This window comes from Chanodichthys erythropterus, chromosome 3 (genome assembly GCF_024489055.1).
Source record: "Chanodichthys erythropterus isolate Z2021 chromosome 3, ASM2448905v1, whole genome shotgun sequence".
Taxonomy (NCBI): domain Eukaryota; kingdom Metazoa; phylum Chordata; class Actinopteri; order Cypriniformes; family Xenocyprididae; genus Chanodichthys; species Chanodichthys erythropterus.
The window spans coordinates 8,742,926-8,760,213 of record NC_090223.1 but is presented as its reverse complement, the minus strand read 5'-3'; the positions used below and the strand labels follow the sequence as shown (position 1 = coordinate 8,760,213).

At 38.1% G+C, this 17,288-nt stretch overlaps 1 protein-coding gene across 1 annotated transcript; it reads right to left on the bottom strand.

Annotated features, from left to right (window-relative positions):
• Positions 1-5,864: 5,864 nt before the first annotated feature.
• LOC137017023 (oocyte zinc finger protein XlCOF6-like) lies at positions 5,865-16,774 on the bottom strand. The gene is made up of 3 exons (XM_067380917.1): positions 16,745-16,774; positions 16,093-16,186; positions 5,865-7,472 (listed from the first exon to the last, which is right to left on the bottom strand). Exons 2-3 carry the CDS (start codon positions 16,184-16,186, stop codon positions 6,007-6,009), a joined length of 1,560 nt encoding a protein of 519 aa, XP_067237018.1. The 5' UTR covers positions 16,745-16,774; the 3' UTR covers positions 5,865-6,006.
• Positions 16,775-17,288: the final 514 nt, after the last annotated feature.

The window sequence follows — 17,288 nt, the reverse complement described above, 5'->3', positions numbered from 1 at the left end:
AAGTCTATGAAAATGCATAAGCCCTGAATGCCTAAGAGTCTGTCTGTCTCATTCAAAGTCAGCTAAATGCTGCTATCTAAACTTATGAGGTAAAAAGCTATTTATAGTAGAGCACAATGCTCCAAAAGAAAATCATATAGGGATGTTAAAAGAAATGAGTGCCATTTGAGGGCAATTTGTTGTTAAATTTGACAAAGTAAAACTCAATGAATTTAAAGAGGTCTTTAAATACAGACCTTGACTGATAGAAGTGACATTTTTGACTAGTAATGACCAGTAACTTTTTTTCCAATCATTAGTCTCCACCATGATACAGGGCCGATGGCTCCGGTCACAGATGTAGCAGAACATCACACTGAATGGACGATTGTGAGAACTAAATTCACTAAGTATAATCTCAGCACTGATATGTTGCTGCTTTGAAGATGTCTAATGGATTTTAGTGATTAAATATTGCTGTTATTATCCTGTCTCCCTGTTTGAACATTATCATCATGAATACACCTTTCCTAAGTTCCAGAAAACACCTGATACTGTTGAAGAAAACTGTCAGAGATTTCATGATGGGAAAGAGCGGTAACCAGTGTGCATGAGGTGATTTCTCAATGACGGGTAAGATCCTCTTTGGCCAGACAGGGGACAACCTAAGGCAGGGGGTTACCGCCACCACTGGGCATCTACCCTGATTAGGGTGACCACCCGTCCCGCTTTGCATTGTACCGCACAGCAATTTAACTCTTTGTTCCGCACGTCGCATATTGAGAAAATGTCCCGCATTTTCTTCAGTCTGTTCCGACGAGCATACAGCAGCCTGCTGGAGCAATTGTGTAGTGATCATGTTCTCCAACAGAGGGGGCTATGCAGCTACACTTGGTCGCGCGTGTACGCGCCGCTACTTCATGAGGAACGTAATCTGGATCTGGACCTGAGCAAAGCGCCATTATCGTCAATTATCAAAATAAACATCGTTATCAGTTTCAAGGTTAGCAACATACTAACTATTCAAACTGTTTGTATGTTTTATAACAGGGCCTCAACAGGGTGCGAGATTGTTTTGCACAATTTTAAACGTCCAAAAAAGTTCTGCAGTCAATTTCCTCTTAACTACATGGTGAAGGTACACTCAGATATGAATAAATAAAAAATAAAATAAAATAATACACATACTTTGTGCTTAAAATAATTCTAAAATGCAAAATAATAGTTAAAATTAGTTAAAAGTTAAAACAGTTGTAGCCTAATTTCTGTACAGTAGCTAAAAACAGCATGTGAAAATTAAAATATTAAATTCAATAATGTTAAAACATATTTGTTAAATATTTATCTTCTTATAGGCCTATTTATGTTTTATTTTTGAAATGTAATATGTTTTTGTAAAGTCACACGAATGTTAGGCTATAACAGTATTGTTTAGAACTGCTTTCACAGTGGTTACTATTAATCGTGTAAAAGTTTTTTTGGTTGTATTTAAACCAGAGCAAAAATTCCTAATAATAAAACTAAATCATAATTATTCATGTAATAATAGCCTATAAGGAACCCACAACAATTAAAAACAAAAACATTAAAAAATGTATTGTCCCTGTTTTTTAAATAGATAGTAACAAATGAGATTTTTGTTCACCTAAAATAGGAAATGTCCCCAGTTTTCATTTCAGAAATCTGGTCACCTAATTCAAAAATAGTTATCTGCATGATGCCAATGATATTTAATTTAAATGACATGTAAAATAAAGACATGTTATGTTACATTGTGATGTAATGGTGTTTTCTGGAAGGGACTAAAAAACAAAGTATTTTTATCAGCTGAAAGGCAGAATACAAATGTTGTTATTAAGTCCATGGCCGCCGTCAACCCCTGACCCGCCATGGCCGCCCACGACCCCTGACCCTGACCCTGGCCCCTGACACCGGACCCGGTCTGGGCTCAGAGACTTGTCCTGGAGACCTCCGGTGATGTCCGTCCCTCTCCCTGCACTGGCGTGAGGTCTCCAGGACGCCCAACCCCCTCTCAGTTGTTACATCTATGGCGCGAGGTCGCACCTACCGGGAGGGGGAGGTACTGTCATATATCCCGTGTGTCCCGGACTCCATTTCCCACAATCCTCCTGTTCTCCACACCTGCACTCACTTCCCTCACCATCTCCCCATCATCACAGATCATCTTCACCTGGACCTCCTCGTCAGCACTAATGTCTTTTCTAATGTTAATGTTACCTATGTTTGGATGTTGTCTCTTTCGTTGTACCAATAAAACCTGTTTGCTGGTGGAAGTCCGTGAATCCTTCGTCTCTACAACAGCTAAACATAACAATGTCTTTATATTACACACCATATGCGCTGCTTTCATTGACGCTCTCTCTTTCTCGGAGATCGCGCTGCCCCCTTTGTTACAGAACACATGCAACTTTCATCCCTCAAAATAGCCATATTTGAGAACTCAAACCATTTGTATCTCTAGATATAGATGTAGGTCATTTAACATTTCTATCATAAAACAATTGGCTGATATTAAATAATTAGCAACCTCATCTCACCTCGCTCTCTTCAATGCTAAACTGGTGGAATACATGCTCTACGGAATACATGCTCTATGGAATACATGCTCTACGGTAAGCCCGCCTGCTTTGATTTGATTGGCCATCTCAGTCATTTTGACACTGATGAGCGCTGTTAGACCACTGAGGCAGACCAGCAAAAAAACAAAAATACCTTGTAAACCGTTTGTCATCCTAACATCAAACAGAGACGTACGTAACTTATGTGGTATAGGCTATTATTTACTTTTACGGTGCTGGCCAGATGACATTTTTCAAAAAATGCCTTTGAACTAAGTGCCTAAGCCAAATATTGTGTCCAAGACAGATGATAAGGGGCAGCCAGTGAATTTGGGTCTTTAAACTGCTCCTTCAACTACACATTCAAAAACACTCAGTCGAGCTCTCTTACATTCACTGTCTGTTTAGGCTTGCTTAGTACCAATCTACAGAACCTCTGTACAAATCACCATGGTACACATTATGCTATCATTAACTTATTTAATATTTAGTACATATGCATGAGGTGTGAAACAAGAAGGACATAACCTTTCAAAAATTAAAAAACATGCAAATATCACGGTTGCTGCAGTTTTTGCAGTACTCTGTGGCTGGCTTGTCAATAGTGCGGTATTGCAATATTGCAGTTATTGTGAGAGCCGTAATCTTTTGAGTTAAATAGAAACTGTTCCATAATTCCTGGGGGTGGGATGGTGGAGTGGTTAACCACCAATACGTGTAATTTGTTGCTTCTTCACCACAGTAAGAAACAATCCCATACCATCACACCCAAACTCTCCCATCATCTGAGTTTAAAAATAAATCACTAGTATTCGCTGGGTCACATGACCACAAATGATAAGATTACTTCCTCTCAGTGACCATTGCATGTACCCTTCACTAATAGGCCCTTAGTAAAGGGATTCAGTTTTTCACTTTTGTTTGAAACACTAATGGCGTCCTTTTCTCAAAGTGCCCTTCAAGGGCTCAAATATGCCATTTGGAATTTGCCCTTGAATATGCGCCTAATAGCGAACCTTTATCGAGGTTAATGTCAGAGAGAGCGGCTATGTCAGACAGATAATCCTCTTCATGTTAAATTATTGCGATGCGTCTGCACATAGGTAATTCTTCAGGTTTTAAGCTTTGGATATTATTTTTGTCAAAATGAAACGTTGGTTAACAACGCAGGAAGGCCAGCGGAGGGGAGCTGAGACGCACCATCATCATGCCTTTGCAGTATGATGCAGGAGCAGCACGTGCTATTGTGCTTTCACAGATGCCAGGTTTGCAGTGCGCAACTGATCTGAGGCTGTTTAACACAAACACAACATTTACTTATTTTTATTTTAAATCCAAATGTTGTTACTGAACATGGCTTGTCAGCATTGTGATTCTCTTTGTATACTCTATATTTCATAGATGTCACGTTTAAATGTTTTATTAAATTCATTACTTTATATTTATGTAAACAGGGTTCCCACTCTAAGCCAAATGTCAAATTCCCTGACTTTTCCTTGACTTTCACAAACTAAAAAGCTGTATTTCCATGACCTATAATGAATGGACTGAGCAGATGAAAAACAGCCACAAACAGTATTTTTCAAACTTTATTTACTTATTCACAGTTGTTTTATTACAAATCTAACTTAAACACATACACACTACTTTTTTTCTTTTATTTGTTAAATGGACTGATACTATTCTACAGAAATTAATTGTTTTCAGAGGTTAAACACAAGGCTTTTGTTTGTGATCAAGTTCATTCTTCACATTTAGTTTTTGCAGACCGTGTTAGACTGTTTGACTGAGCAATCAATGTAAGATTGCCTACACTTTGTGCCTTTAATGCAAGGTCATCAGCAGATTGCTCCATAGCTGAGGCATCCTCCTGGAGGTCTGTTCTCCTTTTCTTCAGCTCATCAATCTCATCAGAGTTTTCCTTTTCACGTTTAGTTTTTCTGCTCCTTGAGTTATCAATTCCCCCTACTGACCTAAAATGACCCACACTTTCCCTCATGTTTTCAACCTTGACTGAAAAACTTCGCTCTACGGAATTTCCATGCAAGAGCATTAGGAGGAGTGCCACAACATTCCACAGTGTTTCGTACACCTTTTCTCTTGCTTTTTTATAGAATAGGGTATCTACCTGACCTGTGACAGGATTGAAGTCAGTGAAATCTGCCCTTCTCTTCAGCAATCTTATTGATGAACTTCCTGTACTGTTTGAGAATATCAATCGCACTCATTTTCTTCTACTTGTTTGGTCTCAGTGAGCAGTTTGAGGATGTTTTTCAACTTGTTGATGCATGATGAATCTTTATTGCTTGCCATCCTCCCTGGATCATGCTGCACACAAGTGGAAATTTTTCTTGTGATTTCCCTGCAAGTGTCAGTAAGCACTTTCTGCAAACCATCCTGAACTCCAGCACTCTCTTCTCACTAATCTTCTGTGATGACACCAGTTCCTTCAGCATTTTGTCTGCAGAAAACCCTCACATGAATTTTAGTTGCATGAATGAGATTGTTTTTGTCTGTGCCATCTATTGACATCAGTTTTAATACTGTGTTTGCATTAGCAATCATATCAGGCTTGATAAAATGATCCATAATTGACCTGTTTGATTAGGTTCCAGGATTTCCAGGATTAGGGAATTTGCCTGCCTCTATTGCATTCACATATTTAAGTTCGTCAATATATTGATCATTCCCTCTGTAATTGGGACATTCTCTACCCATCTTGTTTTAAAGAATTTGAGTGGCATAAGAGGAGATGTTTGTCCGACAGCTTTAGCATAAATTTAGCAACAAACTAAAATCCCTTATATTCCATGACTTGGACAAAAAATATAAAATTTCCTGACTTTCAATGTGTGGAATAGAAATTTTAAAATTCCACGACCCATGGGAACCCTGTATGAACTAATACTTTTAAATATATATATTATGTTGCTCACGCAAGTGGAAAAATATTAAAACATAAGCTTTATGTTTAAAGCCATGATTGGTAATGTGTTTGTAACGGCCCCTAATTTATTTATTTATTTGCCAAACAACGGTAATTTTCTTTAAACCTGCCAGTTACGGAGACTGTCTGTGGAACTACTTCCCAGTGGTGTAAAGTATTTGAGTAAATGCAGTTAGTAACTGTACTTAAGTATCTTTTTGGCTACTTTGTATCAAGATATTAGCAACTTTTACTCTTTACCTGACACAAGTAAACAAGTAAATGTATGTTTTACTCCAATACTTACATTTTGCATGGCACCTAATATTTCTGCAGCAGTTTCTGCTATAAAAAAGGCATTGTAGGTATTATATCTTCTATGTTTGCCTTTACGCACACAAACTTGCCAACAAGGCTACTTTACATGAATGCAAGTGCATTAGCAGTTAGTTGTGAATCTCAGGTGTTTGATTTAGGAGATGAGGCAGATAAGGTATCTGTGCTTTTATTCAAGTATGATTTTCAGGTACTCTTTACACCTCTGCTCTTTCCAGAGTGACAATGTCTAAAACAGCTCTCTTTTGAGTGAATCCTCATGTGCTCCTTCAGGTTACCCATTAATCTGAAACTCTTACCACACTGATCACACATGAATGGCTTCTCTCCAGTGTGAATTTTCATGTGACAATAAAGTGACGATTTATGTGCGAAACTCTTTCCACACTGATCACATGTGTATGGCTTCTCTCCAGTGTGAATTCTCATGTGAAAATAAAGTGACAATTTATATGCAAAACTCTTTCCACACTGATCACATGTAAAAGGCTTCTCTCCAGTGTGAATATTCATGTGTTCCCTAAGGATCTGTTCCCGTGTAAAGCCATTCCCGCACAGAGTGCAGGTGTAAGGCTTTTCTCCAGTGTGAGTTCTCATGTGGTCTTTAAGGCCTCCTTTTTGACTGAAACTCTGTCCACATTGCTGGCAGGTGTAAGGCTTTTCTCCAGTGTGAATTCTCATGTGTCTTTCAAGGCTTCCTTTTACATTGAAACTCTTTCCACACTGTTGGCAGGCGAATGGGCTTTCTCCAGTGTGAATTCTCATGTGGACTACAAGGTGTCCTTTATGACTGAAACTCTTTCCACACTCTTGACAGGTGTAAGGCTTTTCTCCAGTGTGAATTCTCATGTGTCTTTCAAGGCTTCCTTTTACATTGAAACTCTTTCCACACTGTTGGCAGGCGAATGGGCTTTCTCCAGTGTGAATTCTCATGTGGACTACAAGGTGTCCTTTATGACTGAAACTCTTTCCACACTCTTGACAGGTATGACGCTTTTCTCCAGTGTGAATTCTCATGTGTGCTGTAAGGTTACCTTTCTCACTGAAACTCTTTCCACATTGTTGGCAGATGTAAGGCTTTTCTCCAGTGTGAATTTGCATGTGGTATTTAAGGCTTCCTTTTTGTTTGAAACTCTTTCCACACTCTTGACAGGTGTAAGGCTTTTCTCCTTTGTGAATTCTCAAGTGGATTTCAAGTTTTCCTTTTTCACTGAAACTCTGTCCACACTGTACGCAGGCGAACGGACTCTCTACATTGTGAATTTTCATGTGAACTTCAAGGTTTCCTTTTTGAATGTAACCCTTTCCACACAGTTGGCAGGTGTAAGGTTTTTCTCCAGTGTGAGTTCTCATGTGGACTTTAAGGCTTCCCTTTTGACTGAAGCTCTTTCCACATTGCCGGCAAGAAAAGGGTTTCTCTCCAGTGTGAATTCTCAAGTGGACTTGAAGGTTTTTATGTCGATCAAAACTCTTTCCACACTGTTGGCAGGTGAAATATCTTTTAGTTCCTGTCTTTTGAACTCTTTTTAGTGAGGAAGTCTTTTTAGCCAGCGTTGACCTTTCCCCAGTCATAAAATCATGTTTATCATAATGTTCTTTCTCTTCTTCCCTTTCATTAAGTTCATGGCTAGCCTCTCTCAGTGCTGTTAGGTCTAGAACAAAAATAGACAAAACAATTTAGACATTTAAAGCATCAAAACTGACAACATGTATGATCTATACCAGGGGTGTCCAAACCTGTTCCTGAAGAGCTACCATCCTGCAGATTTCAGGTCCAATTCCAATCAAACACACCTGAACCAGCTAATCAGGATTTTCAGGGTTCCTTGATAATTACAGCAGGTGTGTTGGAGCAGGGTTGGGACTGAAGTCTGCAAGACGGTAACTCTCCAGGAGCAGGGTTGGACACCCCTGATCTATACCATACCCTATGGATCAGGGATGGGCAGCTTTGGTCCTGGAGGACCTGCATAGTTCGGTTTTATCTCTATTTAAATACATGTGCCTGTAATTTTCAAGCAGTCCTCAAGAATAAGGGTTAAATATTGGGGTTGGGTTAAATTTTGCAGGTGTATTTGATCAAGGATGGAGCTAAACTCTTCAGAATAGTGTCCCTCCCGAACCAGAGTTGCCCATACCGTCTATAGATCTTATACTCAATACACCAGTGGTTTTCAAACCTGGTCCACAGGGACCCACCACTGCACATTTTGTATGTCTCCTGTATTTTTCACATCTGGTTAAGATCATCAGCTTGTTAGAGGAGAGCTGACATTGATAGAGAAATTTGCAGACTACTATTCCTGTTCACCAATAAGGCGAGAACCAGAACTGTTATAAACCTAAATATACTTGAATTAATTAAGTTAATTGAAAAGTCAACTATGCTATTAGTAATAGAAGATATTTGTCATTGTAATGATGTCAGACATAGCACACACTACTGCGGCACGGTTAGCGATCTCACTACAGCCGTTCCGAGCCTAATCTCTTCAAGCGGGCCAGGGCATGGTACGGAGCAATCACACTAGCCAAACAAACTAGACTTTGAGGGTCAAAAGTGCTCACAAGTGTGAGTACACCCTTAATTTTGGTTTAAGACACATTTTGAGAATAATTTGACACAAAACTTTCCACCATTGACAGAATTTTCCTGGTATACGGTAGGGGTGCTTTTACTTATCTGAATCAGTACAAAACCTCCTGATCAAAACACAGAAGCAGCAGCAGCAGGAAGAAGCGATAAAAGCTTTGATCAAGTACATGCAAACTAATGCAATCATCTGTGTTATTTTTCTTGACATATTGCATGTTCAGCTATTCATACAACAAAATCTTCTGGGGTCATTAAAGTTTTGTAATAATCAAAAATGCTGGTGATGGCTGGCAACTTAAAAAAAAAAAAAACAATTAAAAAATTAATACTTATGAGATGTGCTTTCCTTAGCACAAAACTTACATTTTACAGTTATACTGTTACTTGTAAATGTCCAATACTAGCAGAATCTGTCTAGTACTTTACATGTAACTCTCTAAGCTCTTGATTGCTTGAAATCTACTATGGAGCCGACCTGTAGTCAGTTGTCAGTTTTTTATAAAATAAACTATAAAAGGACTTTTTTAAATGCTTGAATATGTGCCACGCATCATGACCATAAACAATAATTAATCAGCTCCCATGATTACACATAAAACCTCAACATGATCTAAATCAGGGGTTTTCAGTAGGGATGTACACCAGTATTGGGCCGATACCAAGCTCATATACTTGTACACGTACTCGTAAAAATACCCCCGATACCAAAGAGCGCTAGAGAGCAGCTCATGGTGTAGGACGTGTTTTCAATTAGCTCCATCACACTTGTTGAAATGAATAATTTAAAACTTTGTTGCTCTTGCTAAATTTGATCACTCAACATGATTAACATGCTGATGATAAATAAATCTAAAAAGACTGTCAAAAAGGCTCGTCCTCGTCAGCCGACACAGTGGAGGGCACTCTAGCAAGTTTATCAAAAAAGAATGTGCCTCTGAAGTCCAAGGTAACGGATTTAGAGGCCAGATATCATTGACAAATTATCAAGATAGCTGGTTTTTCTGAGAACATCGAGAAGGGCAACCCCACACAATTTGTCTCTGGCCTATTGCCTTCACTATCGGGAGAAGATCATTTTCCGCGTGACAAAGGTTGACCGAGCTCACCGCATTGGCCCCATTGTGAACAACAGACCGCAAGTTATGATTGCCAGGATACATCATGATACAATTAAGACTAAGATACTGCGGCTCGCCCGTAACCAAAGCCCACTCTCTTTTGATGGGAGTCATATCAGTATCTTTCCGGACTTTCCAGCAGAGGTGTCTTCCCAACGCAAACTGCTTGACGGTCCACGGGAGAAACTAAAGCCCAGATTTTAGCTCGCCGACAGGTTTTGAGAAATCGCCGACAAATGCCCGAAATCACAGGCAAATCGGTGCTCGTTCACGCGAGTGACAATCACGCAGTGTGAATGAGCAAAGACGCGATCTGAGAGAATCGCAGACGAGTCGCCGACACCCGTGAGATATTTGGCATGCTAAATATCTGGACCTGTCGGCGATTCAAAATCCTGCTGTGTGAAAAGTGTTCTGACTGAAAACTACATCGGCGATGACCGACAGCCAATGAGAGAGCAAGATACAGAGCAGCGGAGAGTTCGGGGAGGGAATTCTATCAAACGGAAACAAAACACAAACATTTGCTTGACCATCCGCAACAGCAGCACATTGAAAAGTTATTTATTTAGTTCCAACTGTCTTTGCAGAACACACAATCCACAGTCTCTCCAAACATGTCCTCCTCCATATTCTTCTTTTATTTATGTTGTTTTCGCTGCAAATCAGCACACAGGCAATTCATATTTCAAGCTTCTTGCGGGCTACTATTTTTAATAATAATCCCACCGTGTGTCTCAATCAGCTCCCTAGTTCAGTAGTCAGGGCACTGATGAGGGTATCAGCCACATTCACTTTCATTATATACTGAATTCACTACCTAGGGAGCTAGGGAGCTGATTGAAACGCAGGGCCAGTCTCACATGAGAACTCCGGTCTTGAACGCGTGATATCGCATTGTTTCCTTGTCACGTCTCACGTGTGTTTGGTTGTGATACGTAGTTTGCGTGCCAGACAGAGTTGTCGGCGATTCTTCCTATTGTAAAGTCACACAGTGTGAAACCTTCTGTCTCCGATCCATCGTGCAGTTTGAACACAGCAACGACTGAATGCTGGCCAAGATAGTCATGCAGTGTGAAAAGAACAGTGACCCGACTACTTTGAAAATCGTGCAGTCTGAACTCGGCTTAAGGGCTAAAGGAATAAAATATGGCCTGTTGTACCCTGTACATCATGGTAGGACTTAATTCCTAGCTGCTGACGGCCTGCATAATCCATACATTATATATATATATATATATATATATATATACACACACACACACACACACACACACATATATATATATATATATATACACACATATATATACATACATACATATATATACATATATATACATACATATATATACATACATATACATACATATATATACATACATATACATACATATATATACATACATACATATACATACATATACATACATATATATACATACATATATATACATACATATACATACATACATATACATACATACATATATATACATACATATACATACATATACATACATACATATACATACATATACATACATACATATACATACATATACATACATACATATACATACATATACATACATACATATACATACATATATATACATACATATACATACATATATATACATACATATACATACATACATATACATACATATATATATATATACATACATATACATACATACATATATATACATACATATATATACATACATATACATACATACATACATATATATACATACATACATATACATACATATATATATATATATATACATACATACATACATACATATATATATATACATACATACATACATACATATATATATATATACATACATATACATACATTATATATATATATGTGACTTATATTTAATAATAGCGCCTATTTTACAATTAATTTAGATGTTTTTGAGAGATGCGAGCTCCAGGGCATCAGCGGCCATTCAGGGGTCATGTAAGCGCAGAGAACAGCTTCATCTCGGGCAGTGCTTCGGGGATTTACCACTGACACTTATAGTGGTTAAACATGAGACATAATTCAATTTGAGTACATAAAACGGCAATCTTTGGTCTTATTAATCTATTATTTGTTCCACAGCAAGTCAAATTGTGCTATTGTGCTTATAAACCCAACCGCCAGATGTCAGCGTTATCTCAGAACGTAAACTGACACATAGCCGGAGAAGCGCTAGGTGCATCAATAGCGTTAAGCCCCAGGTATACTCCGTGCGGACGGTGCTCGTGCAACAGCGCAAGCAGGAAAGAAGAGTCCACTAAGTGACAATACGCACAGTACTGAGCACAATGTGCAGTCGAAGAAGAATGAGTAAAGAGCGATTCAAAAACAAGAAGAGTAAACTCAAGAGGCATGCCTTCTCCATCATTTTTGATTCCTGTTATCTTGGTGTATCTTCTGAACTATGTTACAATGGTGGATGCACTATTTTTCTTCTCCGATCCTGCCCGACGAATGTCCCATTGATGAAACAAGTCTGGTAAAGAGTATAGAAAAAATTTGTATTGCGCATGTGTCGAACTCGGTCATCTGCACGCATCCGCATCCGCATCCATTTAGTATACTTTGAAGGATGTGCGGACACGACAGGGCGCGGAAAGTGAAGTATACCCGGGGCTTTAGCATCAGATTGACAAGAGTCAGTTGTTTGCAAAATAGACCATGTTATATAATCCAAAACTCGGGAAACTCACTGAATCTGCCAATGCCATCCGCACTCCTGAGAGGTGTTTGATAGAATGTGATAAGTACTGCACGTTTTTCTCTCAATAACAAAATAAACAGACAACAAAAAATGAAAGTGGTGGTAGCATAAAGAAAGCATCTGATCATAGCGATGTGGATATGTTCTCAACAGCTCTGTTGTGATTTGGATCATGTGTCAAACTGCCAACGGCTGAAATCACGTGACTTTGGCGCTACGAACAGCAGATTCGATACATTGATTCATTTATGCTCCGAAGCTTCCTGAAGCAGTGGTTTGAAATCGGCCATCACTAAATAATAGGGATGTCCCGATCACGTTTTTTTGCCCTCGAGAAAAAAGAATAAAGAAGAGCAAAAAAACAGATCCAGGAACAGTGCTTTTCAGGTTTTTCAGGTATTTGGTTTTCAAATAGTAATCAAATATAAAATATCACTGCATATTATCTTTACTGTATAAAATAAATAAAGATTAATCATTATTGAAGTTACAAAAACTATTCAGTCAAGAGCAGTGAGTAATTTCTTTGTTATTTGTTGTTTGATTTAACATTAAATACAGGCAGCAGGAATAGTTGTTTTCCCTTTAAGACATGCACGATCCAGTACATATAGCCTACTGTTCCACATGCGCTGTCTTTCTCGGCTAATATACGTTCACTTAAGACATAACCGACTATGTTTGCTAGGATACTCGCTAGGACGGGCATGTTGACATAATTTTTGTATGAATGTGGCCGCCGAAGCGCAAGGCATGAAAGAGAACTCAGTATTTGCGCGCTGACTGGAATAAGCGTGTGCGCGCTTCGGATGAGCGCACAGAAATCTTCTCACAGCGCGTGCGAGTTCTCTTTCGCGTCTTGTTCTTTAAGGTTTAAATCAGCAAGGCTTAAACGAGTTAGTTTAAATACAGACAGCAACGTGTGCAACGTGTGTCAACACCCGGGTGATGACGGCGTAAATGACTGGACATTAGAGCAGACGGCACTCGCAGTTAACAGTTTACAAAGAGTGACTGTTTTGTCCACGCTTTCTGATTATCGTTGTTGTAACGTTTTGCGCATCCATCGACTGAAACATACATTATCTGAACTCTGTCTGTATTCCACGTTGCTATTTTAAACAAACCATATTAACCAATAGATGCGTCGTCATGCGGACATTACCTCCCTGATCGGGAGGTAATGTCCGATTCCGATCGAGTCTGAAGCCACATTTTTTTTTGGCGCTACAAATATATTCTCGTCGCTTTATAATATTAATATTGAACCACTGTACTCACATGGACCAATTTAAATATGATTGTAGTACCTTTATGGATCTTGAGAGAGGAAGTGTCATTGCTCCCTATGCAGGCCTCACTGAGCCATCAGATTTCAACTAAAATATCTTCATTTGTGTTCTGAAGATTAATGAAGGTCTTGCGGGTGTGGGACGGCATGAGGGTGAGTAATTAATGACACAATTTTCATTTTTGGGTGAAATAACCGTTTAATCTCAGTTTTTATAAATCTGATATTCTTGATTTTACAAGCCACCAGTCCATTTGTTTTGAGATGTTTTTGCTCAAATTCAGTTGCGCCAAACCTGCTGTAACCATAGCCATTGATTAGCTGGGAGAATAGTGAAATTGCACCCTCTAGTGGATGACTAATGATTTGATAGTAAAATCGGGTGCTCGCACCCCCTAGGGGCCCCACAGGTAGAAAACCCCTGATCTAAGGGTGCTTTCACACCTGCGCTTGAGATGTGAAAGCAATCGACCCAGTTAACGGACCAACCAACCAAATTATATCATTTTCATAACGGAAAATATTATATAAAAATCAGTAATGTCTGATTCTGTGAGTGAGCACATTATTTACATTATCTGAAAGCCAACGATCGCCTCTGGTGTGTAATTACACTTCTCCGTGCGAGAATGCTGTCCCGACGAAGTCTCAATTCCCGCTCTGCTTCATTATAAAATTCAAATGGTCTCTCTCGACAGACACACGGACAACAGGTCGCCTACTAGACAGCGCTGGGAAATCCAGAGATGGAGAGAGAGAAAGAGCGCGGGTTTGAATTTGCCGCAGCAAATATGAATTAACTGCGGGAGAGAGCTACATTTATAAAGTGTTTGTGTGTGTCTCGACAGTTACAAATAAAGCCACAATAAACTCATGGAGCGAACTTGTCAATCATTATTTTGATGGATGACGCAGAGAAAATTCTGACCAATAAGAGGACAGTTTTACTCCCATGTGACTTACCTTAACGCATTTTGGTACGCTTTGAAATTTTGCCATGTGAAAGCGAACCGAACCAAGAAAAAAGCAACATTGTAACAAATTTAGTCCCTGTTTCGGAACAAAACAAGCGATCCATAGGTGTGAAAACACCCTAAATTTCAAATAAATCCGGTGCCATGGTAACAGCGATCGAGATATCAAAAATCTGTTCGTAATTTTACATCAACAAAGTCTTGGGCTACATTCACACCATCAGTCCAAATCTGATTTTTGTGCATATCTGATTGAAATCAGATTTAGCAAGTGTGAACTGCAAAATAAATAAATAAATCACATGAAATGCAATTCATACAAATCCATTTCAAGCTACAATCATGTGTGGTTTGAAATCCTATTCAAATCACATTTAAAGCGATGTAGTTACACACTATAGTAATGAGTTAATAATGCTTAATTATGAAATTAAACCAAACCTTAACCCTACCTCTGTAGTAAATAAATGTAGTTAAAATTATCAGGAAAATTTAATTCTGAAGTGAACTAATCCTTTAAAATTATTCAGTTCTTCTTTGAGTGATTACAATGTAATCGTCATCTTAAAATAAAGTAACAAAATAAATTGCCGTTTGTGTTTGACCAGTAGGTGGCACTGTTAGTTAATCGATGTGGTCAGTTTGGCATAACAATGACACACAGTTTGGTGTCAATATGCAAAACCATTGCAGAGTTACGGCTTTAGATCATTTTTGGTCATTTTGCAGTTACGTTTTTTGTTTCTCAAGGTACAATGGTACTGTAGAAAAAGCAAATTTCAGGTTTTGTTTAATTATAGCACAACCATTTTTTTTATGTGTCCTCACAGTGAGCCCATACATACAGTGTGTCAAGCTTGGTAAAAATATCTCATTGCATTTAGGAGTTACACATAAATTTATATTTATGAGCACATAACAATGACCCATGTCCGACAATGACCCATGTCCCTCATATGGGTTTGGGATGACAGCAGAATTTTCATTTTTGGGTCAACTTTCCCTTTAATGTTTATTCACACAAATCCAGTGCTGCTGATTTAATTTGTTAGTTTAACTGAACTTATTTCAGTTTGTATCAGAACTTTTACAGAACATTAAAATGACAACCATGATCATTTTGTCTCAACATGTAATTTTCACACCATTTCATCTATCAGCGCTTATTGATTTCCTGTACCACAAATGACAAGGTGAATATTTTCACTGGTTTCATCAAATATTATCAGTTCACTCTGTTCAAAATGTTTTACACACTTGTCCTGCTGACTTTCCTCCATATGACACACACACGTACACACATTAAATTATTATTTATAAAAAAAATTTTTTTGCTTGATTTAATGTTCAATTACTGCTGTTTATGTTCAGGTATGTTAAAATGTAAATAAAGCACGTTTGAGCATTAAGATGCTCAAAGTTTTTTGTTTTTCATTGTTCTCTATTCAGAAGTAGATGTTGGGTTTAAAGTTGCACAAAATATTCTTTATTTCTGTAGAGCTGGACATTTTAGGATCAATAAAACGATGAGAATAAAACCAACCTGTTTGTTCCTCAATATCTTCAGTCTTCATGTCTTCAGTCTCATCTTTAATAATTATCTTCATATCGTCAGTCTCCTCTTTAATAAACTCCATCTGTAAGAAAAGAATAACAAGAGTTAATAGTCTTAAATAACCTGTTAAAAACACTCAAAACTAACACTGTAAATTAAACACTTCATATTTAGAAGTTTATGATCTACATTTGGTATTTAAAGAATTATATATTATATTTAAATGATTACTTTTTGATGAAAACATGATAAGTTAGTTTGTTAGTGTTTGTTGATCTCGTTCATGTTTGAGCAGCACGAGTCGTGATTCACTGAATCATTTCTCTAAATATTTGATTCAATTGACTCGGAGTTGAAAAGTTCATCATAACTCTCCAGAGACTGAATTCGTGTTCATGATAAACTGATTTATGATATATATAGAGAGAGAAATGAGACGCAGGTTTACTGTTTCTCATCAGTGGATGAGTTTTACTCACACAAATATCCTTTATTACAGTTAGATAAAAAAAATCACAATGTTACATTAAATAGTAAATAAACTCATTTCACATCACTTGTTTAAAACAAAACACACTATAACTATAAATCACTGAACTGTTTCTATCGATTAAAACAGCTTAAATTCTTAAAAACAAACCTTTCTTCAGCAGAATCACAGCAGATGCAGGAGCTCGGCTTAGTCTTATGACGTCACGTCGTCACTCCAAAATAAAAGTCCTGTTCAGACGCCGCATTGTCTACAATCACATAAGTGAACTGAAATCTAACCATATTTATCAGATAATCTTTGTATTAAAATCAAAACAGTGACAAAAATGATACAAAGAAGCATGTTAAAAAAGGTTGTACGAGTTTATTCATGTGTCAGTGCAAACTGAAACCCAGCAAACAAGGGACGTCCCCGGACGTTGTGAACGTCCGCTAGGTCCGCGTTTGGTCCGCTTTGTAACCTTCGCTGGCGGACGTTCGGAGGACATTCAAGTCCTTGCCAGTTTGCGAAAGTCTTACTGACGTCCCTCATCTGGTATTTCCATAACAACACTTGTAACAAAAAAAACAGCGCTGCCTTTTATCAACAGACCTGACACCTTGAAACTCAGACAAAGGGCAAATCAATTTATCTTTCAAGAATCAGTAATCAAGTAAAATAAGCAAAATTTCAAGTATAAATGTAGTTTATT